Source organism: Prionailurus bengalensis, chromosome D1 (assembly GCF_016509475.1).
Source record: "Prionailurus bengalensis isolate Pbe53 chromosome D1, Fcat_Pben_1.1_paternal_pri, whole genome shotgun sequence".
Taxonomy (NCBI): Eukaryota; Metazoa; Chordata; class Mammalia; order Carnivora; family Felidae; genus Prionailurus; species Prionailurus bengalensis.
In genome coordinates this window covers 60,441,189-60,468,289 of record NC_057346.1, presented here as the reverse complement: position 1 = coordinate 60,468,289, position 27,101 = coordinate 60,441,189, and the positions used below count along the sequence as shown (strand labels likewise).

At 38.3% G+C, this 27,101-nt stretch overlaps 2 protein-coding genes across 3 annotated transcripts; both read right to left on the bottom strand.

Moving 5' to 3' along the window:
* Positions 1-334: 334 nt before the first annotated feature.
* Positions 335-5,483, bottom strand: LOC122483410 (olfactory receptor 52B4-like). Of its 2 annotated transcripts, XM_043580411.1 has the most exons (2): positions 4,576-5,483; positions 335-545 (listed from the first exon to the last, which is right to left on the bottom strand). In XM_043580411.1, exons 1-2 carry the CDS (start codon positions 5,481-5,483, stop codon positions 473-475), a joined length of 981 nt encoding a protein of 326 aa, XP_043436346.1. In that variant the 3' UTR covers positions 335-472. The 2 variants fall into 2 exon arrangements, with proteins under 2 accessions (XP_043436346.1, XP_043436347.1); XM_043580412.1 differs by lacking the exon at positions 335-545 and having other exon boundaries at positions 4,545-5,483.
* A 14,761-nt stretch (positions 5,484-20,244) lies between these two features.
* Positions 20,245-21,189, bottom strand: LOC122483408 (olfactory receptor 52B4-like). Its single transcript, XM_043580410.1, has one exon. The coding sequence runs from the start codon at positions 21,187-21,189 to the stop codon at positions 20,245-20,247; it is 945 nt and encodes a 314-aa protein (XP_043436345.1).
* Positions 21,190-27,101: the final 5,912 nt, after the last annotated feature.

Below are 27,101 nucleotides of genomic sequence, written 5' to 3'. Positions count from 1 at the left end.
TGACACATTTAATGCAATCCCAATCAAAATAGCATTTTTCATAGAACTAAAACAAACAATCCTAAAATTTGTATGGAACCACAAAGGACCTTGAATAGCCAAAGCAATCTTGAAAAATAAAATCAGAGGCATCACAATTCCAGACTTGAAGTTCTATTACAAAGTGGTAATAATTAAAACAGTATGATACTGACATAAAAATAGATGCATTGATCAATGGACTAGAATAGAAAACCTAGAAATAAAACCACAATTATATTATCAATTAATCATTGACAAAGGAAGAATGAATATCCAATGAGAAAACGTATCTTCAACAAATGATGATTGGAAAACTGGACAGTAACATGCAAAAGAATGAAACTAGACTACTTACTTTCACCATACACGAAAATTAGCTCAAAATGGTTTAATAGACCTAAATGTGTGGCCTGAAACCATAAATATCCTACAGGAGGACACAAGCAGTAACCTATTGACATAGGCCATAGAAACTTTTTTCTAGGTATGCCTCCTGAGGCAAGGAAAACAAAAGCAAAAATAAACTATTGGGGCTACATCAAAATAAAAAGCTCTGCTTAACAAAGGAAATAACCTAAAACTAAAAGACAAACTATTGAATGAGAAAAGATAATTTCAAATGACATATCCAATAAAGAATTAGTATCCAAAATATATTAAAAACTTACACAATTTAACACACAGAAGAAAAAACCCAAATCATCTAGTTAAAAATGGGCAGAAGATATTAAGACATTTCTCCAAAGAAGACATAGATGGCCAACAGACATATGAAAAGGTTCTCAACATCACTGATCATCAGGGAAATACAAATCAAAACCACAATGAGATATCATCTCACACCTGTCAGAATAGCTAAAAGCAAAAACTCAAGAAACAAGTATTGGTAAGTATGTGGAGAAAAAGGAACCCTCATGTACTGTTGGTGGGAATGCAAGCTGGGCATCCACAGTGGAAAACAGTATGGAGATTCCTCAAAACATTAAAAATAGAGCTATCCTACTATCCAGTAATTGCTGTACTGGATATTTACCCAAAAAAAACATGAAAATACTAATCCAATGGGATATATGTACCTCTATATATTTATTGCAGCTTATTCACAAATAGCAAAATTTTGGAAGCAGCCCAAGTGTAATTGATAAATCAATGGATGATAAGATGTGGTGTGTATATATATAGGAATATGTATATTTTATTATATGTATATAATGGAATATTACTCAGCCATAATAAAGAATGAAAATTTGCCATTTGCAACAGCATGGATAGCACTAGAGAATATAATGATAAGTGGAGTAAGCCAGTCAGAGAAAAACAAATACCATATGATTTCATTAAAATGTGGAATTTAAGAAACAAATAAAGAGAGACAAACAAAAGACAGACTCATCACTATAGAAAACAAACAGATGGTTACCAGAGGGGAGGTGGGTAGAGGAATGGATGAGACAGGTGAAGGGGATTAAAAGTACACTCACCTTGATGAGCACCGAGTAACGTAAGGAACTGTTGAATCACTATATGGTACACCTGAAACTAATAGAACACTGTATGTGAGCTACACTGGAATTAAAAATTTTTTAATAAAGTAGAATCTCAAATTTCCTTCAGGAAATCTGCTAGTCTTTAGTAAATCTGCTATCCACTTCATGAAATGTAGATACTGTACAAAGATATCAGCGACCTTAAAATTTAGTGATGAGTTATTTGTAAGTATGAGTGTCTTAACACTGGACAGAAGGTACTTTGAAGAAAAGATAAAGAGAACAAAATCCTCAGGTGAGATGGCAACATTGCAGAGCTAAATCAATATAAGTTGACAAAATTAATCATGCTTTGGTTGATAAACTGAAGGAAGAAAAGGAGAGCTCAGTTCTCTATGAATGGGGATATAACTGGGGAATAGTTGGATTCTGCATGTCAAGGTTATAGAGAAATTTTTTAAGGGTAAATTATAAAATATACTTTTCTGCTTCTGTCTCTTTGGAGTTGACTAATGTAAATGATGATTTGTTCCCTTTAATTGATATACTTATGGGAGAAAGCTATCATAATGACATAAACTTAAATACTCTCATTTCTCAAAATCTGAATTCTTTGGCATATCAGGTTACTCCAATACTTGGAGAGGTCTATTACACAGATGACATACTACCATCGCTTTGGTCCCCACTGAAAGAAATTAAGTGGTAAAGATAATAGTATCTTGATTTCTATCCCCATCGGTAATTACTAACAAGTGATCTGTATACCGCACAGATCACACAAAATTCTCTTGAGAAATGAAGATTCTACCAGCACCAATTCCAGTTATGATTAATATTTTCCTTTAAAATGCAAATAAGGCCTGTTAACTTTTGTGATCTCCTTTGATTCCATAACTTCTTTTTGAATTAGAAGAGGCATAAATTATTGCACTACATTTTAAAAGATAAGCTAAGGTAGAAGTTAAAAACTTATCCACTGCTTACTCTATGTCATGCATATCAAGATCCTGTTTATATTTTTAGTTCTATCACAGCCCTATGATAAAGGTATAATCAGGGAATTTAGAGATTGTGGTGCCCATCCCTTTATGAAACTATGTATTTATATTTAATTTTTTTCCAGCTTTATTGTGGTATAAGTGACATAAAAACTGCATACACTTAAGATGTACACTTAAATATATATGCATATTTTGTAAAATGATTACCACAATGAAGCTAATTGACAGATTCCTTGCCTCACATAGTTACCTTTTGTATATGTATAGTGAGAACACTTAATATCAACTCTCAGTATATATTAACTATAGTCATCATACTGTACATTAGATCCTCAGAACTTATAACAAAGTTTGTAACCTTCAACCAATACCTATTTCCCCCACCCCTGTGCCCCTGGAAACCACCATTCTACTCTCTGCTTCTGGAAGTTTGAGGTTTTTAGATCCCACCTATAAGAGCACACAGTCTTTGTTTTTCTGTATCTGGCTTATTTCACTTGGTATAGTGTCCTCCAGGTTCATCCCTGTTATCACAAATAGCAGGCTTTTCTTTTTATGGTTGAATAATATTCCATTGTATATATGTACCACATTTTTTCCATCCAGATTTATTAAGGTATAATTGACATATAACATTTTGTAAGTTTAAGGTATACAACATAATGATTTGACACATTTATATTGCAAAATGGTTACCACACAATAAAGTTTGTTAACCCATCCACCACCTCATGTAGTTAAATTTTTCTCTGTGTGTGGTAGGAACTGTTAAGATATACTCTCTTAGAGACTTTCAAATATGCAATACAGTATTAACTGTAGTCATCATGTTGTACATTACACTCCTAGAACTGATTCATTGTATAACTGGAAGTTGTACACTTTGACAACCTTCACCCCTTTCTCCCATCCCCCACTACTCATCTCTAGCAACCATCAAACTGTTCTGTTTCTATGAGTTCAGTTTTAGATTCCACATACAAGCGAGCTCATATAGTATTTGTCTTTCTCTGTCTGACTTATTTTACTTAGCTTAATGTCCTCAGGATTCATCCATGTTGTCACAGATGGCAGGATTTCCTTTTTATGACTGAATAGTATTCCAGTGTGTGTGTGTGTGTGTGTGTGTGTGTGCGCGCGCCACATTTTTTTTTTCATCTGTCAGTGGACACATAGGTTGTTTCCATGTCTTGTGTATTATAAATAATGCTGCTATGAACATGAGGGGGTACAGACATCTCTTCAAGATAGTGATTTCATTTCCTTCATATATATACCCAGAAGTGGAATTTCTGGACAATATGGCAGTTCTAGTTTTCAGTTTTTGAGGAACCTCCACACTATTTTCCTTAATAGCTCTACCAATTTACATTCCTACCAACAGTGCACAAGGGTTCCCTTTTCTCCACATCCTCATCAACATATATTATCTCTTTTTGATAATAGCTATGCTAAAAGGTGTGAGGTGAAGTTTCATTGTGGCTTTGATTTGCATTTCCCTGATAATTAGTGATGTTGAGAACTTTTTCACGTACCTGTTGGCCATTTGTATGTCTTCTCTGGAAAAAAAAAGTTTATTCAGGTCCTTTTCCCATATTTAAGTCAGGTTATTTGTTCCTTTACTATTGAGTTTTGTTATTGAGTTATATGGATTTCTTATATATTTTGGCTATTTACCCTTTATCAGATAATGATTTGCAAATATTTTCTCCCATTCCATATGTTGCCTATTTGTTCTGTTGAGTGCTTTCTTTGCTGTGCAGAAGCTTTTTGGTTTGATGTAGTCCCACTTGTTTATTTTGCTTTTATTGCCTGTACTTTTGATATCCTATCCAAAAAACCTCATGCTCTTTTCTAAACACTACCTTATAAAGGCAACATGACAATCTATCTTTCAAAGTCATCATAAATCCATTTGTTCACAGTCAGTAGAACCCTTAGTTAATAAGTTTCTACAAAATAGGGAAACAAAATGTGAGACACCATAGTGGTGAACATACCACCAGATCAGTCACACAGACTCAATATGTTTCTACTGTGAAGACAGAGTACTGACCACACACTCTCGAATCTGCCTGGTCTTGACCCCATAAATGATAGGGTTCAGCATGGGAGGGGCTAATGTGCAGATATTGGCCAGCAGAATGTGAGTATGGAGGGGAACATGATGCCCAAACCGCTGGGTAATTACAGTAAAAATGCCAGACAAATAGAACATGGAAATGACCCCAAGGTGGGAGCCACACGTGCCTAGAGCCTTTTGCCGAGCTCCTCGGGAAGGGAGGTGGAAGACTGCATTGAGGATGAGGGTATACGAAACCAAGATGAGCAAGGCATCTGGCATTACAGTAGAGAGAAGAACAGACAAGCCATACCAGACATTGACACGAATATCAGCACAAGCAAACTTGGCAACAGCCATGTGCTCACAGTAGGTATGTGGTAACACATTGCTATGGCAGAAAGGCAGTCTCTTCACCAGGAACACATCTGGGAGTATCACAGAGAAGCTTCTCAGGACCACAGCCAGACCAACCTTTATGATTACTGCATGACTGAGCAGTGTAGTATATCGCAGTGGGTCACAGATGGCCACATAGCGGTCAAATGCCATGGCCAACAGAATCCCTGATTCAGCAATGAAGGTGGCATGGATGAAGAAGATTTGAGTGATGCAGCCATCAAGGGAGATCTCCCCAGCATGAAACCAGAATATGGCCAGGGCTTTGGGCACAGTGGTAGTGGACAGGATGAGGTCAGCCACAGCTAGCATGCAGAGAAAGAGGTACATGGGTTCATGGAGGCTGCGTTCAGTAATGATGATGAAGACAAGGAGGCTATTCCCAAGGACAGCAACCAGGTAGGAAATAAAGAAGGGAAGAGAAATCCATATGTGCTGGTCTTCCAGGCCAGGGATGCCCCGCAGAATGAAAAGTGAGTGGCTGGCACCAGTGTGGTTAGGGGTTGCCATTCCCAGGACAAGTCACCTAGATGTTGGTGTATAAGATTTGCAGTCACTTCTATCTTGCCAAAAAAGGTGAAAAGGGTTGAAGTAAGGGAGGTAGGAATAGATCATTTGTCACTGGGTGAGCAGTGGAAAGGATCCTGGTCAGAAAGTCAGGAAACATGGGTTAAAACTCTTTGACATTCTATTTACTATTTGACCTCAGTAAAATACTTCCCTGCTCTGGATCTCTCTCTTATCACCTTAAATCTAATGTTGGGGAGAAGCTGGATTAGATCATCTGTAAGAGAGTTGTTCCAGCTCTAGAACACCATAGATCTTAGTCTGAGGTTGTTATAAATAGTTAAGAGCTGTGAAAAACAAACACTGCCATTTCTACTTTGACCATCTGAATGTGATATGTATCTCAAAACCAGTCACTGAGTTGACTATAATTTAATAAGCCTTACTGAGCACCTACCATGGCTCCTAGAGGACCTACCTGGAGGATAAAATTAAGCAAAATATCTAAATGATAAGGACAATGTAAAGGAAAAGTTAAACACAATGAGCTGTGGAAACATGGAGAGCTTCCCGGAAGTTCAGAAAAGATTTTCTAAAGTGCCACCCTAAGTTGAACCTTGAAGAAGAAGTAAGGTTTTGCCAAGTCAAGTCACGTGAGGAGGGAATAACATGAACAAAGTCACAGAAATCTGAAAGGATATAGATTATGGAGGAAAATTATAATGATTCAAGGTTACTGTAGCAAAGAGGGCTTCACACAAAATGGTAGAAAATAATGTCAGGCAGTGAGGTAGGGGCCAAATCACTGAGGATTTTGAGTATAAGTGTAAGAAGTTTAGAATTTATGTTGAAGCAGTAAGAGCCACTGAAGGATTTGTAGTAAGAGAATGGCATGATGAAGTTGGCATTTTAGGTAGCTCTCTCGCTCTTGCAATATTGTGTAAGATGGATGGGGAATGGAGGAGGCAGGTTGGAAAATGGAGACAGATCAGTTAGGAGGGGCTCTGTACTAAGGACTGCATGTGCACTGTTTTAATCACCACAGTGTGAGATAATTGTAGTCATTTCCCTCATTTTACTGATAAGGGAGCAAACAGAGCTTGGAGGATTTAAGTAGTGCCCTACCCAAGGTCACCTGGCTAGTAAATGGTGGAGCTAGAATTTGCCTACATACACCATCCTCCGAATCACTTCATACATGCCTTATTCTACACTGGTCCCCTTCATCAGATAATTGTGACTTCCTAATTCCTGACCTAAGGAGAAGAAACAATAAAAACATCCATTTTTCATTCCCTTAACCTCTTCATCCTCACTCTTCCATCTACAAATTTATTTATATTTGAATTGCCTTTTCTCTTTTTCTCCAATTCAAGACTCAACCCTCCATCTGTCTCCATCTGCACTCTGGACCCCAACCTTCTCTTTAAGTACCTCTTCCTACTAATCTGTCACTCTAGTAACTTAAATCTCTCTTTCTCTCTCTCTCTGTTGGCTCCTTCTCCATCTGTATATATGATCAATGGTCTCTTCCCCCTTCACTTTGGTTTCACAGAATGGATATGCTTTCTTTCTTCTATCTTTTTACCATCCTTTAATCTTTACCCAAACCACTTTACTTACAACACAAATATGCTGCTGAAGCTTCTAAATAATGCTTCTAAATAATGCTGCTGAAGCTTCTCTAAAATAATCTGTCATAGCATGCTTGCCAAATCTACATTAATTTTAGGTTTAAATTAAGTGCCAGATTAATTTCTCATTATTAGGAATCTCCAATTTCCATTATTAATACTTTTGTGTGATAATAGCAACCATTAAATGCCTACTGTTAGTTATTTCTAATAATCACACCAAACCTATGAAATTGAACATATCACTAGTTCATGCATGAAGAAATTGACTCTCAGGTAAGTAAATACCCAAAGTCAAACACCTTGTTAGTAGATAAGCTGATATTTGAATCCAGAAGTATTAGCATCAAAGCTTCCATTAGCTTTAAAAACTTCCATTTTGTTATGTTGACTACTACACCACCTTTCCTTGGCTTCCTCCCTACTCCCTTCAATTCTCCTATATATTCCACAATATCTAAGACATGTAAGACAATGTATCATAGGACAAACAAGCGATTGAGGATTTAGAGTCTGACCTACCTGGGTTCAATTCCAGTTCTGCTTGCTACAAATCCACATACAAACACACAATCTTCCATTCAGATGCATATTATCACATACATTCATTTATACAGTCACCACACACATTCACTCATAAAAATTTTGATGAATATCTACACACACATTTTCACTATTCATACAAACAGCCCTTCACTGTGAACACATTCACGCACACATGCACACTCACATACACTTTTAAGCTTTCCTTCACATAATAGCCATCCAAATTCATACACAGTCATTAACCAGTCAAACTCACTGTCACAGAGACAAGTTATGACTTACTTAAGTCATAAATTTGCCTATCTTCATTCAGCACACTGATTCGCCTCTTCTTGAATCAGTTTCTTCCAGGAGATGAAGCTTCCAGAGGCTATTCCACTCTTACCCCTGTCTCCAGCCTTACAGCCCCCTTATCCCTGCCATGAGGGACTCTCATAGAAATGCAACTCATAGGACAACACCCCTGCTTCACCAGTTCTACTCTTGATTTACCCAAACATGAGTCAGAGATATGAAATATCAATTCTGGTTGGCACGTTATACCAGGGCTCATCAAACTGCAGCCTGTGGGCCGAATCTTGTCTACCACCTGCTTTTTTTTATGGGTAAAATTTTATTGGAATACACCCATTCCCCGTATCTACTAGGACTGTTTTTTTGGGACAGAGTAGTTGCAACAGAGACCATCTTTGAAGCTTAACACTTTTACTCTTGCCCTTTACAAAAAAATGTTGCCAGCTCCTGCTTTAGAATAACCTTGTCATATAACTTACTATTTAGCAAGGCCACAGAAGGAAAGGCAGTTTTCCCAAGTTCACAAAAGAAATGAGTCAAGAAGGTCTCATGCCTCTCCTTCCACTAGTGTTTCCACTATGCCACAAAGCATCCATGGGAACATTTTTGTCTGTCCTCTCAGGGAATGGTGAATTTTTGTCTGCCCTCTCAAGGAATGGAGAATTCCAAATACAGTGCCTAAAGAGTTACCAAATGATGAAGGCAATCTATTATTGTCCCCCATGTCTCTCATCAGTAAATTCAGTGTTTTCCACCTTCTTTATCCCCACCCTCAGCCAGACCCCACCATTGATGCCCATGGACAGAAGGGCCCAGAAAGTCACCAGGCTATCCTGGTCAGTACCAACCTACTCTCTCCTCACCCCAAACTCTCCATCACAGCCATCAGGAACCACAGACTGGAGTTATGCCCCTGCCTGGATTGCAGGGTATTCTCACAACAAGCAGACTGTATGCAGTGGCTAAGGGATTAAGTTGGAGGAGGAATTGCAGGGTAAATTATTCTTTCTCTGAGCATCTTTGGGGACCATGGACTTATTCATGTGACTTTCTTCTCCCCTAGGATCTCCTCTACTGCCAGTGACATAACAATAAGCCCTGAACCCTTCCTTGTCTGAAGAGCTGCATGAGCTTGACAGGAGAGGAGGTGGAAGAGAGGTTTTAGATTGGAGAGGTGAGGGTAGAGGACAGAACTGTGGTTAGGGACTTTCATCAAGGCTCCACACGTCACTCCAGCTCACCCTCTTCAACCCTGACTTCCAGAAGGCACAGAAGCATATTAGGAGCTGGAATTCTAAAGATTCTCCCAAACATTCATTTACTCCTTCACCACCCATTCAACCAACTATGTTCACCACACCATGATAAAATGTTAATAAAATCAAATCCAATGAAAATGTATTAATATTGTTTTGTGTACAGGACTAATACTTTCATTCCATCATGCAAGGGACTTAATGGAACATTTTCATTGATAACCCTCTAAGATTTTTTTCTTCCCTATTCATGGATTTATTTATGGTTGAGATCAAACTGTGCATGTGGTATACTTTTTTATTTAATTTCATAATATAGGAATTTCCAATTAACAATTGGTAATAAATGTTCCCAGTTGTAACAAATGTTCTGTAAACCATGGAGCTCCTTTAATTCAGCTGCATGTGTCTCCTGTCTGATGCAATGACACATAGTTAGTAATCTATAAATATTTCTTTAAAAATTTGAGTGACTAAATATTATACCTTGGTGACATAATACAATACATTTAACCATTTCACTTATTGAATATTTATAAAGTTTCTGTTTTTCTCTGTTGAAATTGTTCTGTAATGAACATATATATGTATAAATTTGTATATGTGTTCTGAATTATTTCACTTAAATATTTGATATTTCAAAGAAGGAAATTATTATGGCACTGTTTCTATTTCCATGTAGTATTTTTTATTGTTGATAGAAATTTTTCTTTAATAATTTTGTTCTCAGCTAGTGCTCATTCACTTTAGTGTAGGAGCTAATGCTGCTTTGAGATTTATGTTATCTGTCTTCTCCTATTCCTCAAGGCTATCTGAAGGTCCCCTGGATTCCCTCACAAACAAATGCATGGAAGTCTTACACTTGTATCATAAAGACTTCCATGTCCATCTGGAAAACTTCTTCACCTCGTCCCCTTGATTCCATTTCCTCCTCTGATCTCAGTTGAATTTCCCTTCACTCTCTAATACTAATCTATTAATACCACAAGTTCCTTTCTAAATCTTCAGCCCACTCTGTATGATTTCCATTCTTAATTAACTTTTAGATTCCATGCCCTTTTTATGATAGCTTTCTTTTAAGTATGTTCAAATCCTTAAAATTTTTTCTCCATTCTATCTAGTCCATCTCAACATTAATATAAACTGAAACAAGAACATAATTGGGTAGTCACCTGGAGAACAAAATGGTACCACTAAAATGATTACCAACATAGACTATTAGCAGGGTCCAGCAAGCTTACACATTGCCTCAAGTTAGCTCACTCTCCCACTCTGCCTAATTAACGCTTCATATGTACACCCTATTCAAACCTCCGATCTTGATTCCAGAACCTAGCTCTTTACTCTTGGAAGAGAACCTTGTCTACTAAATCAGAATCAATCAGTTGGAAACTCACACAAATTCAAAACACTGGATATAAAAACATATCTGCATCTGCTCCTACCCACTCCTGCTTCCTCCTTATAGGAGGAACTGTCTGTCCTGTCAAGGAATAATCCCTCCATTTGTTCTCTGGACACCTAAGAAAGACTAGCCCGAACAGGCACAACCATGGACCTCTAAAGTATTATTTAGGGCTAAAATTTGCAGTACATGTACTATCTAGGAAAAAACAATATGAGAAATATGGTGTGAAGAATCCATTGACATGGCAGAAAAGCATATGAGAAGATAATCAACATCATCATATTTCATTTAAAAATTGCAGATCAAAAAACAACAATGAGGTACCACTATATACCTATTAGAATGGCTAAAATTCAATACACTGACAACACCAAATGTTGGAAAGGATGTGAATCAACAACACCCTCATTCAGTGCTGGTGGGAATGCACAATGGTACAACCACTTAGGAAAACAGTTTGGCAGTTCCTTACAAAGCTAAGCATACACTTACTATACAGTCATGCTCCTTAGTATTAACCCAAAGGAGCTGAAAACTTATGTCCACACAAACACCTGCATACAGATGTTATAGAAACTTTATTCATAATTGTCAAAACTTGGAAGCAGCCAAAATATCTCTGAACAGGTGAATGGATAAGCAAACTCTAGTATATCCATACAATGGAGTATTACACAGCAATAAAAAGAAACAAGATATCATGCACTCACCAGACATGAAGGAATTTTAAGCGCATAACACTAAGGGAAAGAGGCAGCACGTAAAGGTTACACACTGTATAATTCCAAACTTATGTCATTCTGGCAAAGGCAAAACTATGGAGACAGTAAAAAACATCAGTGTTTTCCAGGAGTTCAAGGAGAGAAAGAGAAGGACAAATAGGAGATATGTGAGCATTGAAAATACTCTGTATGATACTATAAGGGTGGATATGTGTCAGTATACATTTTTCAAAACCCATAGAATTGTACAACACAAAGAGCATGCCACAATGTAAACTTTGGACTCTTGTTAATAATAATGTATCAGTATTGGTTCGTTAGTTGTAACAAATATATGACACAAATGCAAGATGCTAAAAATAAGAGAAACTCTCTGAGCAAGACGGGCGGGGGGGGGCGGATAAAGATGTATTTGGGAACTCTGTACTCTCCACTCAATTTTTCTATAAGCCTAAAACTGGTCTAAAAAAAAAATGATATCTATTGGGGCACCTGGCTGGCTCAGTTGGTTAAGTGTCTGAGTTTCACTCAAGTCATAATCTCGTGATTTGTAAGTTCAAGCCCTGCATCTGGGCTCCGTGCTGACATCTCAGAGCCAGAGCCTACTTCGGATCCTGTGTCTCCCTCTTTCTCTGTCCCTCCCCCACACTCTCTATCTCTCAAAAATAAACATTACAAATATTTTAATAATATTTATTAATTTTTAATGCAATCCTTGAAATGAAAAAAACATTCAGCAGATTGGTTAGATAGCTTATTAAATAGAACTAAAAAGATCATTAGAAACTTGGAGATAGAAACAAAGAGATGCATAAAGACAAGCTAAATTATTTGCAGGATAGAGGCAGAAGAATCAACTTTTTAAAACAATATCTTAGGAGGAGGGTCCAACATGGCAGAGAATTGGGGGATCTGAACTTTCTGTGTCTCTCAAAGAAGGGTTAAAGCCAAAGGACTTTGAACTCCAAGAGTCTGGGAGGAAAAGAGACTGAGTTGCTACCAGGGAGACACTGGAACAACCTGATGGGCCATAGGTGGGTGATTGCGAACTAGGAGAGATAAAACAGGCCATGTAGGCATGGAGGGGAGGGATCCCCTTCTGCGGAGAGATGAAGAGAAAGAGAGGCTGGGGAAGCATAGGACTGTATCTGGACAAGAGAAAAACCTTGGACCAAGGTGGAGAGGGATCCCATCTCTAACTGCAGGGCTTTCTCCAGACTGGGCTGGCTGCCCTGTTCATGCACCTGGGGAGGAGGAGAACCAACCCCAGGCTCGGTGGCTAGGTCAGGGGCACAGTCGACAGTAGGAGAAAGTGACCCCCTCCCTGGAGTGCTGCAGCACAGGACAAAACCAGCCAGTACCACATATCAGGCAGCATGGAGAGTTGTTTCCCCAGTACCAGGTTGCATGGAGCAGGAGTTTGAATCCCAGCCAAGCACCAGGGCACCGGAGTCAGGCGAATGAGACAGACCACCTCATCTGCACCCGCAGCACAGTGAGGACAGCTCCAACCAAGTGATTTTGGACACTGGTCCATGGAGAAGAGACTGGGGGGCCGCCATTTGTCTCCCCACCACCACCAAGGTGAGGGGCCTCAGGGATTGGTCCACAGGGCCCACAGTGGAGGTGGGACCCTCCTACACCAAGCCACACCCCTCAGAGCCAGGTAACTGCCTATCTACTGGAGCAGGTAGACGCTGTGGAACCAGATGGCCGCCTCCTCCAGACCAGCGCTGCTGCATTGCCTGGATTAATTCTAGGACAATTCTTGTTATTTACATATATTCTTCCTTCCTTTTCTCCTTATCTCTTCCCTCCTCTAGTCTGGTCACTCTGGTTGTTGTTTTGTATAAGCAGACATATTTAATCCATTCTCTTGACACATATTCTACACATCCTTCTTTCCTTTCTCTTTCTTTGGAATAATTAAGCTTATAGTTTCTCTGCCTGGGTAACTTTATCTTTGTTTCTTTTCTCCCCCACCTCCTTCTCTATTTTCCTTTCTCTCTCTCTGGATTAAGCCATTTAATCTCTCTGCCTGGTCAATGTTTATTTATTCTTTTTCCCGGCTCCTGTCATTTCTCCCTTTGTATGTGCTCTTCCATCAGCACTGCCTCCATCCTGTTCTTTAGTTGTAGCTGGTGTTTCTGGTTTTTTGTTTTTGGATTTTTCTTTGTTTGTTTGTTTCTGTGTTTGCATGTTTTTGTTTTCTGTTTTTTTGTATGTTTGTTTTCCTTTCCAGGGCTACTTAAGGAACAAATCACAGTAGACCTGGTGGAAGGGCCAAAACATCACTATGAGTAGGGAGATAAAGTAACCAAAGTCACAACAACAGAAAGCAAGTACCCCTCTCCAAAGAACACTGGACAGTGTATAACCTCCCTTTAATATAGCAGGGCTTGCAGGTACGGAGCACATAACAAGCTTTCAAAACTCATAAGGGACAAAAAAACTTGCCAAAATGATGAAATGGAAGAATTCTCCTCAAAGAAATTCCAGGAAGAAGTGACAGCTAAAGAATTGATCAAAACAGATATAAGCAATAAAACTGAAAAAGAATTTAGAATAATAGTCATAAGATTAATCACTGGGCTTGAAAAAAGCATAGAAGATAGCAGAGAATCTATTGCTACAGCGATCAAGGAACTAAAAAATTGTCATGATGAATTAAAAAAATGGTATAAATGAGGTGCAAAATAAAATGAGGTGGCCATATCATGGACTGAAAAGGCAGAGGGGAGAATAGGTGAATTAGAAGATAAAATTATGGAAAAAGAAGAACTGAGAAAAAGAGAGAGAAAAATCCAGGATCACAAGGGGAGAATTAGAGAACTAAGTGATTCAATCAAATGGAATAATATCTGTATCATAGGAATTCCAGAAGAAGAGAGAGAGAAAAGGGCTGGAGGTGTACTTGAACAAATCATAGCTGAGAACTTCCCCGATCTGGGGAAGAAAACAGGCATTGAAATCCAAGAGGCACAGAGAACTCCCTTCAGACGTAACTTGAATCAACCTTCTGTACGACATATCATAGTGAAACTGGCAAAATACAAGGATAAAGAGAAAATTCTGAAAGCAGCTAGGGATAAACAGGCTCTAACTTACAAAGGGAGACCGATAAGACTCGTGACAGATCTCTCTACTGAAACATGGCAGTCCAGAAAGGAATGGCAGGAAATCTTCAATGTGGTGAACAGGAAAAATATGCAGCCAAGAATGCTTTATCCAGCATGCCTGTAATTCCGAATAGAAGGAGAGATAAAGGTTTTCCCAAACAAACAAAAACTGAAGGAATTCATCACCACTAAACCAGCCCTACAAGACATCCTAAGGGGGATTCTGTGAGTGAAATGTTGCAAGGACCACAAAGTACCAGAGACATCACTACAAGCATGAAACCTACAGACGTCACAATGACTCTAAACCCATATCTTTCAATAATAACACTGAATGTAAGTGGGCTAAATGCTCCAACCAAAAGACATAGGGTATCAGAATGGATGAAAACCCAAGACCCCTCTATTTGCTGTCTACAAGAGACTCATTTTAGACCTGAGGACACCTTCAGATTGAAAATGAGGGGATGGAGAACTATCTATCATGCTACTGGAAGTCAAAAGAAAGCTGGAGTTGCCATACTTATATCAGACAAACTAGACTTTAAATTAAAGGCTGTAACAAAGGATGAAGAAGGGCATTATATAATAATCACAGGGTCTATCCATCAGGAAGAGCTAACAATTATAAATGTCTATGCGCCGAATACGAGAGCCCCCAAATATATAAAACAATTAATCACAAACACAAGCAACCTTATTGATAAGAATGTGGTAATTTCAGGGGACTTTAATACCCCACTTACAACAATGGATAGATTAGCCCACAGCTAATGTCATCCTCAATGGGGAAAAACAGAGCTTTTCCCCTGAGATCAGGAACATGACAGGGATGTCCACTCTCACCACTGTTGTTTAACATAGTGTTGGAAGTCCTAGCGTCAGCATTCAGACATCAAAATAATATAAAAGGCATCAAAATTGTCAAAGAAGTCAAGCTTTCACTTTCTGCAGACAACATGTTATTCTACATGGAAAATCTGATAGACCCCACCAAAAGTCTGCTAGAACTGATACATGAATTCAGCAAAGTCACAGGGTACAAAATTTATGTACCGAAATCGGTTGCATTTTTATACACCAATAATGAAGCAACAGAAAGAGAAATAAAGAAACTGATCCCATTCACAATTGCACCAGAATCATAAAATACCTAGGAATAAACCTAACTAAAGTTGTAAAAGATCTGTATGCTGAAAACTATAGAAAGTTTATGAAGGAAATTGACGAAGATACAAAGAAATGGAAAAACATTCCATGCTCACAGATTGGAGGAAGAAATATTAAAATGTCAGTACTACCCAAAGCAATCTACACATTCAATGCAATCCCAATCAAAATTGCACCAGCATTCTTCTCGAAGCTAGAACAAGCAATCCTAAAATTTGTATGGAACCACAAAAGACCCAGAATAGCCAAAGTAATATTGAAGAAGAAAACCAAAGCAAGAAGCATCACAATCCCAGACTTTAGCCTTTACTACAAAGCCTCTACTACATACTATGAAGAGAGTATGGTGTTGGCACAAAAACAGCACATAGACCAATGGAATACAATAGAGAACCCAGAACTGGACCCACAAATGTATGGCCAAATAAGTCTTTGACAAAGCAGGAAGCGTATCCAATGGAAAACAGACAGTTTCTTTAACAAATGGTACTGGGAGAACTGAACAGCAACATGCAGAAGAATGAAACTAGTTCACTTTCTTCTACCATACACACAAAAAAAGCTCAAAATGGATGATAGACCTGAATGTGAGACAGGAAACCATCAAAACCCTAGAGGAGAAAGCAGGAAGAAACCTCTTTGACCTTAGTTGCAGCAATTTCTTACTTGACACATCTCCAAAGGCAAGGGACTTAGAAGGAAAAATGAAGTATTGGGACCTCATGAAGATAAAAAGCTTCTGCACTACAAAGGAAACAATCAACAAAACTAAAAGTCAACTGACAGAATGGGAAAAGATATTTGCAAATGACATATCAGATAAAGGGCTAGTATCCAAAATCTATAAGGACTCACCAAACTCCACACTTGAAAAACAAATAATCCAGTGAAGAAATGGGCAGAAGACATGAATAGGCACTTTTCCAAAGAAGACATCCAGATTGCCAACAGACACATGGAACAATGCTCAACATCACTCCTCATCAGGGAAATACAAATCAGAGTCACACTGAGATATCACCTCATGCCAGTCAGAGTAGCTAAAATGAACAAATCGGGAGACTATAGATGCTGGCGAGGATGTGGAGAAACGGGAACCCTCTTGCGCTGTTGGTGGGAATACAAAGTGGTGCAGCCACTCTGGAAAACAGTGTGGAGGTTCCTCAAAAAATTAAAAATATATCTGCCCTATGACCCAGCAATAGCACTGCTAGGAATTTACCCAAGGGATACAGGGGTGCTGATACATAGGGGGGGCACATGTACCCCAATGTTTATAGCAGCACCTTCAACAATAGCCAAATTATGAAAAGTGCCTAAACGTCCATCAACTGATGAATGGATAAAGAAGATGTGATTTATATGTACAATGCAATACTACTTGGCAATGAGAAAGAATGAAATCTTGCTATTTGCAGAAACATGGATGGAACTAGAGAGTGTTATGCTAAGTGAAATAAGTCAGTCAGAGAAAGACAGATACCATATGTTTTCACTCATATGTGGATATTGAGGAACTTAACAGAAGACCACGGGGGAGGGGAAGAAGAAAAAAAAACTATAAACAGAAGGAGGGAGGTAAACTGTAAGAGATTCTTAAATACAGAGAACAAACCGAGGGTTGATGGGGGTGGGGGACAGGGGAAAGCAGGTGATGGGCATTGAGGAAGGCACTTGCTGGGATGAGCACTGGGTGTTGTATAGAATCCAATTTGACAATAAATTATATTTTAAAAATAATGATAATAAATAAGAACAATAAAAACAATGTCTTAAATTCATAATAAATATAACGACTCTACCTATCAGATAAAGTTCAAAGATTATCAGATATCATAGAAACAAAAAAAATCCAGTTTCATGTGGTTTAAAGGATATCAACCTAAACCATATGAGCATAAAATACTTGGGAGAAGATGCAAATGGTTTACTAAGAGAACACTAATCAACAGAAAATTTACACAGCTATAATCATACTCAACTAAACAGTACACAATCTCAAAATTGTTGTTTCAAAGATTAGCTGTCTCAGAGAAAAAAATTACAAGAATTACAAGAAACTGGCAACTAATCACTGTGATGAATTTAACTCTTTTCCCCAAAAATTGCCGAATCATTTTTAATTGGTATGTATACCAAGGTTTGAACAGTACGATAAGCTTGTTCCACCTATTATTTAACTCATAAAACATATTAGAAAATTTGCAACACCTTTTATTGAGTGACAAACATGTCACAGAAAAAAAGTGAACTGTATCATATATGCAAAAAGACATAATCATATAAAAACTGGAAAACACACTAAAATTTAACAATTATGCCCCATTTTTCTGATTATAGGTCATTGAAGTTTTTCTTTCTTTTCTTAGTTTTGTTTATTTAGTAATATGTGTCCTTGAAAAATTAAATATAAAAAGCAACCATAGAAAACTAAAACTATAAGAATAATAATCAAATCATAGGTTGAAGAAATAGCCTAAAATGAAAACAATAAAACCCATAAAGGAAAAGAATGAAGGACTTGAAAATATTTAATACTATATCTCTTTAGGGTTAAAACAAAAGGCAAGCAAGCCAACCAAAGAAAATTGCAGAATTTATAATTTAAATAACCTGAGAAAATACTTTCAATAAATACTAATACCTTGGGGAAGTTATATATCCTCTCTGAGCTCCGAATTACATCTTTAAAATGAATAAAATAGAGGCAATAACGAGTTTGATGTGAAGATTCAACAAGGGAAGGTATGAAATAAGTTTTGCACAGGTTCAATAAATGGTTTTTACTATTAATCCACAAAGAAATACAATATCCCATAACAATTGTTCCATGTGTCTATTAGCTAAATCAGTTCAAATGAAGGACAATGAAAATGGTTTTACTCTGTCACATGGCAGATTTAAAAAATAGAACTACTTACTAAGTGCTAGTAAGGATACAATAAATTTTGGCATTTTCATGTATTTCTGATGAGTGAAAATTAATAATAACTTCTTTTTTCAATGTGCCAGAGGAGCCTAAAATCCACATACCACTAACCTAGTAATTCTTTTTAAGGCTAAAAACAGGCAAAGCTTACTGCACAAAAAATAGATAAACCTTATGCACAAAAATGTCCCTAGCACAGCATTTACATTGCTAATGATTAGAAAAACGTAAGTATTAAAAAATAAAAGGATGAACACTACCTCAGCTGATGTAAAAAAGAATTTTTAAGCATAATTTTTATATAATTAATTAAAATATATAAAATATAGTCATTAAAGTTATTGTGTCTTTCCAAATGTAGTGTCATTTAAAAATAGCCACACTGTGGGCCTATGCATTAATACTGAATAAGTTCTGAATATATGTGTATGGTTATAGTTATTAGAGTCAGAATTACACATATGTGGATCTTGAGAAACTTAACAGAAGACCATGGGGGAAGAGATGGGGGAAAATTACTTACAAACAGAGAGGGAGGGAGGCAAACCACAAAAGACTCTTAAATACAGAGAACAAACTGAGGGCAGATGGAGGGGTGGGGAAAGGGAAAATGGGTTTTGGGCACTGAGGAGGACACTTGTTGGGATGAGCACTGGGTGTTGTATGTAAGCCAATTTGACTAATTATATTTTAAAAAGAGAGTTACATATAAAATCTGGAAGATTCTACATCAAAATGATAACAGTACATTTCTTTGGGTGGTGAGAGCGTGTGTAATTTTCATTTTCTTCCTATCATTTCTCTAGGGAATACTTATATAAAAATAAGTAAATATTTTCAACAGAAGTATCAACAATATAGTATCATCTAATAGAGGAAGTCATATCTCTTCTTGAGAGGAGGTGGTTATAATGACCTCCCTGAGTAGATGACACCAAGCTGGGCCTTGAAAGATAAATAAAGGGAATCTATTAAAAACTCAAGGAAAGGAGCAGTCATTCCAGGTAAATGAATCACTTAGGGAAAATGTGCCAAGACAAGATGACTGGACATCGAGAGATTAGAGACAGACAGTTCCCTAAGACTGAAGCACAGATTGTGTGAAAGTGATGTGGAAATTGTTGCTGGGAAGGAAGTCTGAATTTATTCTGTACCACACTGAGGGGCATGATTTTTGAGAAACAACTTTCAAAATATCAAAATTTAGGATGAGTACAGTTCCCTTACTGTTCTCTTAATGCCCATGGTAATTTGAGAAAGCATATGAAAGAATGAAGATTTTATTTAGGTGTCCAGCAGGCATGTGGTGAAATATCTCAGGGTTTGACATAGCTCAAGACAGAAAACTTACTATTTATCTAAATGAGACTTACTATTACATTGTCCATTCCCAAAGTTGAGTTGAATATTACAGAGTTAGACATGACTACTACAGAGAAACCTGCCCTTTCCCCAAATAATGAGCTGTAAGTATCTCAGTCAACCCACAGGGACTGCTTTCAGATTGATTGGAGCGGGGGGGGCGGAGGGGCAAGTCTCACAATCTCAGGTAAGTTGCTCCAGAGGCCCATAACTCAATGAGCTATGTATGCTGTGACTCATTTCTAGTTCTCTGGTTTGCTGCTGTGAAAGCATATCTCAGGAAGGACCAAAGTTTCTGAGAAACCAGATTCTGCTACCCCATAGTCATTTCTTCTTTGGAAACAACACATAAACTACTTGGTCTCGTATCTGTTTTATTTTGACCCCATAAATGATAGGATTCAGCATCGGTGGAGCAAGCATGCTGACATTGGCCAACAGAATGTGGACATGTAGTGGGATGTGACGTCCAAAGCGCTGAGTGAGAACCGAGAAGATCCCAGGCCCATAAAAAAGGACAATGACACAGACATGGGAGCCACATGTGTTGAGAGCTTTGTGGCGAGCATCTCGGGAAGGGATACGGTAGATAGCATGGAGTATCAGAGTATAGGAAACAAAAATGAGGACAATGTCTAGGATCACTGTGGACATTAGGACAAAAAATCCATACCAGATGTTTACACGGATATCATCACAGGCATACTTGGCCAAACCAATGTGTTCACAGAATGTATGTGGTAGGATGTTATTTCTGCAAAAAGTGAGTCTCTTCAGAAGAAATATCATGGGGAAAATTGTACAATGTGCTCTCAAGAAAACAGCCACACCAATTTTCCCTATCAGAGAATGAGTGAGTATCATGGTGTACCTCAGTGGGTAACATATTGCAATGTAGCGGTCAAATGCCATAATCAGCAAGATGCCAGACTCAGAAATGAAGGAGGAATGCTGGAAGTAGAGCTGGGCAATGCAGCTATTAAGAGAGATCTCCCTATTATTGAACAAAAAAATTGCCAATGCCTTGGGTTCTGTGGTTGTGGCAAAGACAATGTCAACTCCAGCCAGCATGCAGAGGAAAAGATACATAGGCTCATGGAGGCTGCTCTTGGTGAGGATAATATAGATGAGCAGACCATTTCCAAGAATAGCAAAGACATAGGAGATGAGTAAGGGGATGGAAATCCATATGTGTAGGTCTTCTCGGCCTGGAATGCCCAGCAGATAGAAGACTATATGGTTAACACCAGTGTGATTGAAGCTAGCCATTTCAGAAGCAGGTCAATGTGGACTTTAACTTCACCTAATAAGAGAGAAATACAGATTATATATAAATGTTTTCCTTGAGTTAATACCTAATACCTTGTTAAAATGTCAGTAAAATAACAGAAACATCAATGCAAAACGTAGAAGAAAAGATAATAACAGAGAAGGGACAACATTTTGAAAGCAGATAGATGACTAGTGACTAAGCAGAGGGGATAAAACTAATAGGTTTGAGTAGAAAGCCAAGTAGAAGCCAAGATAATTTTCACTGCAGAACCCAGATTGTCTCAAGAATTAAGGCATCAGGAACTTTTCTAAATAGGGATAAGCATGGGATTTTTAAAGATCATTGGTTGAAAATCTGTATAAAAAGCAGCTAGGCTCTTGGATCCTCTTTCCCAACCTGTCCATTCAGGTACCACTTTCCATATCCAGCAGAATGCTAGAAGTCTATTCTGTCATGGAGTTAAGGCTGGAGACTCAGCCTAGGCATGGCTGGCGTAGGGATAGTATGCTAAAAGCAGAGGATGAAATTAAAGGCTACATACTGAACAAAATGAAACCCCATGAACTTCTATTTATTTATGTCTGGTAGTGCTAGCTTACATTACCCAATACCCAGGTCTTACAATTCATTTTGGTTTAAGAATGAGGCACCAAAGGGGAAGTTTGCTGGCTCAGATGGAAGAGCATGCAACTCTTGATCTTGGGGCCATGAGTTCGAGCCCCACGTTGGGTGTAGAGATTACAATTAATTAATTAATTAATAAACAAACAAACAAACAAACAAACTTTAAAAAAAAAAGAAGAATGAGGCACCAAAAAGTGAATTCAAGGTGCTATGTGCAGGCGTGAAATTTATTTAGGGAGAGACTTCCTGCCAAATTACTCCAATCCAGTACTTTACACCAAGGTAAATGAAAAACTTGTAAGTATAAAAAGGTTATTTAACACCTTCAAAGAACTCAAAGACTGACCTCTCATTAAGTCTTCTACAGGAATCTACTGGAAGATAAGCAACAACAAAGTGAGGAAATGAACCAAAAATAGAGAAACGTGGGTTCCATCAAAGGAGTTAAACCAAAGTGCTACAATGCCGGAGAGGGCATAGGCTGTGAGGAAGTGAAAGGGTTCCTCAAATTATGGTGAAGGCCAGCCACTGTGGCCTGGAGTAGCATGAGTCTGGACTGGATCAGGGGGGTAGAGTCACCGAAAGGAAAGCCTCAAAGGGAACAAGGAAACGCTTGTTTTGAAATGTAATTTATATTATTAGTAGAAAGTAAGTCACATAAAAACTAAGCAAACGGGGCGCCTGGGTGGCGCAGTCGGTTAAGCGTCCGACTTCAGCCAGGTCACGATCTCGCGGTCCGTGAGTTTGAGCCCCGCGTCAGGCTCTGGGCTGATGGCTCAGGGCCTGGAGCCTGTTTCCGATTCTGTGTCTCCCTCTCTCTCTGCCCCTCCCCCGTTCATGCTCTGTCTCTCTCTGTCCCAAAAATAAATAAACGTTGAAAAAAAAAATTAAAAAAAAAAAAACTAAGCAAACAAGGAAACAAAAAATAAACAATTATTAACTACAGGAAAGAAAAAAATGTTGCACAAGAAAAGAAATGTGACCACATGTCACTGTATAATTCAGTTATTAAAATCATAATAATGTAAACATAAGTACACATCTTAAAAATCACAATATAGCTCTTTAATAAATCAAGAAAAGGGAGGTTTGTGTGTGTCTGAATTTGTATGTATGTATTTGGTATGGGGGCGTTACATGTAGGAAAACTAAATGCCCATCTTCCATATATAAAAGTCAATGGATGACATATAAAAATTATTTAAAAATATAAATCAAGAAATAACAATATAAACATGCTGTCTATATATAAGGAAGTAAATACTAAAGAAATAGCTGTGTTAAAGTGGTTTTCTGAGGAGCCAGAATCACACATGAGATGGGACAGGGAGACTATTGTTTATTGTAAAGACATGGAAAACTTTTGGAGGTTTTTAAACAATGTATATGTATAATATTCATAAAATAACACTAAAAACAAGTTATCTTAATAAAGTACCTAGCACTTCACCTAAAATAAATGTATAACATGTTCTCTTCTCTCACCCTTTCCCTCTCCCTTTCTGTCTATGTCTCTCTGTCTCTCCCTTTCTCTCTCTCCTCATTTTAACTTCTGAAACCAAAATATTCCTCTTCTCTTTGGGCACCAGATTACCTTCTCAGGGAAGATAGATTGGCTCAACTGGGCTGACTCCTCTCTCCTGAGAGGAAAGTCTAGGGAAGTTGGAATTTGAGGAGGCATAGATGGTCTAATGGAGTTGTTTCCTGCAATGCCTTCTACACTGGATGGTTGCTCACACAGATGCTGTAAGAAAATATACTTTTTCCAAGAAATGCCCCATTCCTACAGGAAATAGAAAAGCGACACTTGAAAAATTGAGAGCCCCAGAGACCTAACGACAAAATAACAGAGCCAGAGATTGAACACAATCAGAAGTTGGGATGGAGAAGCTCCTTCAGAAGCTGTTGGAATCTTTGAGAAAAGGAATAGCCAAGAGGATTTGCTTTGGTTGGAACCATAGAGGAAAGTAGAGGGGTTGGAGAATGGCCTTTAGAACAGCTGCCTAGAACTGCTAGTCCAATTCCAATTTATTTTAAGACTCTTCCCCATACCTCCTTCCAAAAGAAATTTTCCTGAGCCTGCACCTTGATTTGGGCTGCTGACTGCTTTCCTTCCCTGTCCCTGTCACCTAGGACTTCTTAGAATCTGCCAAGGGTAGCAGTGCTTTGCTTATGTGATCCATCTCCCCTAAGTCACAATTTTCTAAATATTGGAAAACATATCACACTAATCAGAAATTACTTTCTTATCTATCAATCATCTCTAACAACCTTTGAATCCCTTGATAGATTGGACATGTCCCTTCAACAATGTGTACCTAAAACATAGTGCAGAAGGAAAGTAGGAAACAGGACAGTAAGAAGGAAGGGGAGACAGTAAGAAGGAAGGTAAGACAGAAGATATAAGATAACTAGCCAAAGCAAGACTTTCCTTTGAGAATTTAGGTTCCTGAATCCAAATGAGATTTACAAAGTCCTTTGAGAGGCATCTGGGTGGCTCAGTCGGTTAAGCGTCTGACTCTTGATTTCAGCTCAGGTCATCATCTCATAGTTGTGAGATTGAGCCCCACATCAGGCTCCACCTGGGCGTGGAGCCTGCCTATGATTCTGTCTCTCCCTCTATCCCTGGCTCTCCCCCTTCTATCCCCGGCCCTCCCCCTTCTCAATAAACTAACAAAATAAAAAATAAAGATAAAAATAAAGTCCTTTGAGAACCTACCTTCTATTTCTGCCCTATCAGTCCAAATGTTGGCTATTTGTCTCCTCTACAATCTCTTCACAAGACTCCAAACAAAAATCCTGACAATCCAACATTCCAAATGTGTTCCATTACCTTGGGCCTGTAAGGCATTCTAGTATCTAGCTCCACTCTCCCCTACTCCTAGAATCTCACCTCACTTATAACAAAATCAGCCATCAGCTTCAGATAGTCTTTCAAAGCAGACATGAAATCAGTGACCAGAGGAAATTTAGCAAGTTGCAGATTAGACTACAGAGAGGTTATGTTTGTGAGGCTCAGGAGGTCACTTTTATTCCAACCCAGTGCCCTTGGGTTCTGACTCCACCAACTCACCCACAGTCCCATATGGGCCAACTCATTATGCTCACTTTCTAACACCATTTTCTCTTGACACCTGGTCCTCTGGCACCTTCCCTGTTATTTGATATCTATCTTCAAAGTTTATGTATGCATCTCTGTGCCTTTCCATACTCAGATGTTCTCACTCCTAACCTAATATTTCCTTATAAGAAATCCCTGTGCCTCTTTCAAGAAGCATTACACTCACTGTAATCAACACTCTCCATTACTCAAAACAGGCATCCATTTATATTTATCTTATTTACTTTAATAGGCATCTCTTCCTAGAAAATATTTCTTCATAATTAAAATAAAATTCAAAGTTCAATTTATCCAGTGCTGTGATAAAATTCGGATTTTGGAATCTTTAACTAAAGGAATACATATGATATACAGGGCTCTTTGCAGGCACACGTGGATTATAATTGTTATGGGGGTGCCTGGGTGGCTCAGTCAGTTAAGCATCCAACTTCAGTTCAGGTCATGATCTCACAGTTCATGAGTTCAAGCCCTGCATCAGGCTCTGTGCTAACAGCTCAGAGCCTGGAGCCTGCTTTGGATTCTGTGTCTCCGTCTGTCTCTGCCCCTCCCCCACTCGTGCTCTGTCACTCTCCATCTCTCAAAAATAAATAAAAATTTAAAAAACAATTTTTAAATAATTGTTATGAAAGCATCACTTCCTTTGGCTGACTAGAACCACAATAAGCCATTTAATGTTCAATGCAAAATACACCATCATAGAGATCGGTAATTTAGTCACTTTTCTTCATATTCTTTTCTTCCTTTGTTTTTATCTCACTATAAATGTTTGATTATAGAAGTAATACATAAACATAAAAGAAAATAAAGCATCAAGTAATTCAGAATGGCATACAATAGTAAATAACCAGTATGTATGTAATTTACTAATGACATTCGTCCTAATACATATCATTCTGGAGGACATTAGAAGATTACCAACACATTTTTATTTATTCAAAAAATTAATTGTAAGACAATTAAGTTTTTCTCATACACTGGCTATCTACTTCCATGCCTTCTCTCACTGTGTGTTGAATCTAACATTCCATCTCCACTCTCAGGAGAGGAACTTGTTGTTAAACTCAGGTAGTGAGAAGCTCAGGGATCCAAACTATCTGAGCTATGGTGAAGTTCACAGATAAACAACCCTCATCAACTCTGCATTCACTCAGTGTCTGACTCAAATATTAACACATGGTGAGTACATGTAAACATAGTTATCTCTCTCTCTCTCTCTCTGGGTTCTATTCTCCTCATCTCTGCATTTTATTTCTGCAGTAGGAAAATCACCTCTGTTTTTGTTCCTGTATAACTCTCTCAGTGTGGTGAAACCACTGAAAATAAATCACATGAAAGAAGTGCCAGTAGAAGCTTATGAGACCTGCTTGCTGTGGACAGATAACACCAGGTCATTCTGTGGCCAGAACACCACTTTGAGAACACACATCCCTGAAAAAAACTATCCTCCTGGAGGAGATGGAAGCATTAAGAACAGACATGATAATACTACTAAGGTTTGGTGACCACCTGTTCATGCAACGCTCATGAGAAAAATAGGAAATGGAAATGAATCTGAAGCAAAATAAGAGTCTGAAGAGGACGAGCTTACAAACGCTGGTACTCATTGGATGCTTCTGGAGTAGCAAAGAGAATTTTTCTTTTTTTTTTTAAATTTTTTTTCAACGTTTATTTATTTTTGGGACAGAGAGAGACAGAGCATGAACGGGGAGGGGCAGAGAGAGAGAAGGAGACACAGAATCGGAAACAGGCTCCAGGCTCCGAGCCATCAGCCCAGAGCCTGACATGGGGCTCGAACTCACAGACCGCGAGATCATGACCTGGCTGAAGTCAGACACTTAACCGACTGCTCCACCCAGGCGCCCCGAGAATTTTTCTACTGTGAGCAAAAGAGTAGAGGCTAAGAGGCCCAGTGATTGGGGTCTGGTGTACAGGTGAATTTGCATATACTAGAACAGTTGATTACCTAGCCCAGGGTCACTGTAAGATAATTTCTCAAATGTCCCATGAATCCTTTGTAGCCTTGATCCAGGTGCCTCCACAATCCTGGACAATTCACCTCTATCTCCCTACTTTGTGTTAGTGGTATATATATAGTGCTTTTCTTTCTCATAATCTTGCCAACAGAGTATGTTGTCAAGCTTTTGAACATTTGTGACTCTGACA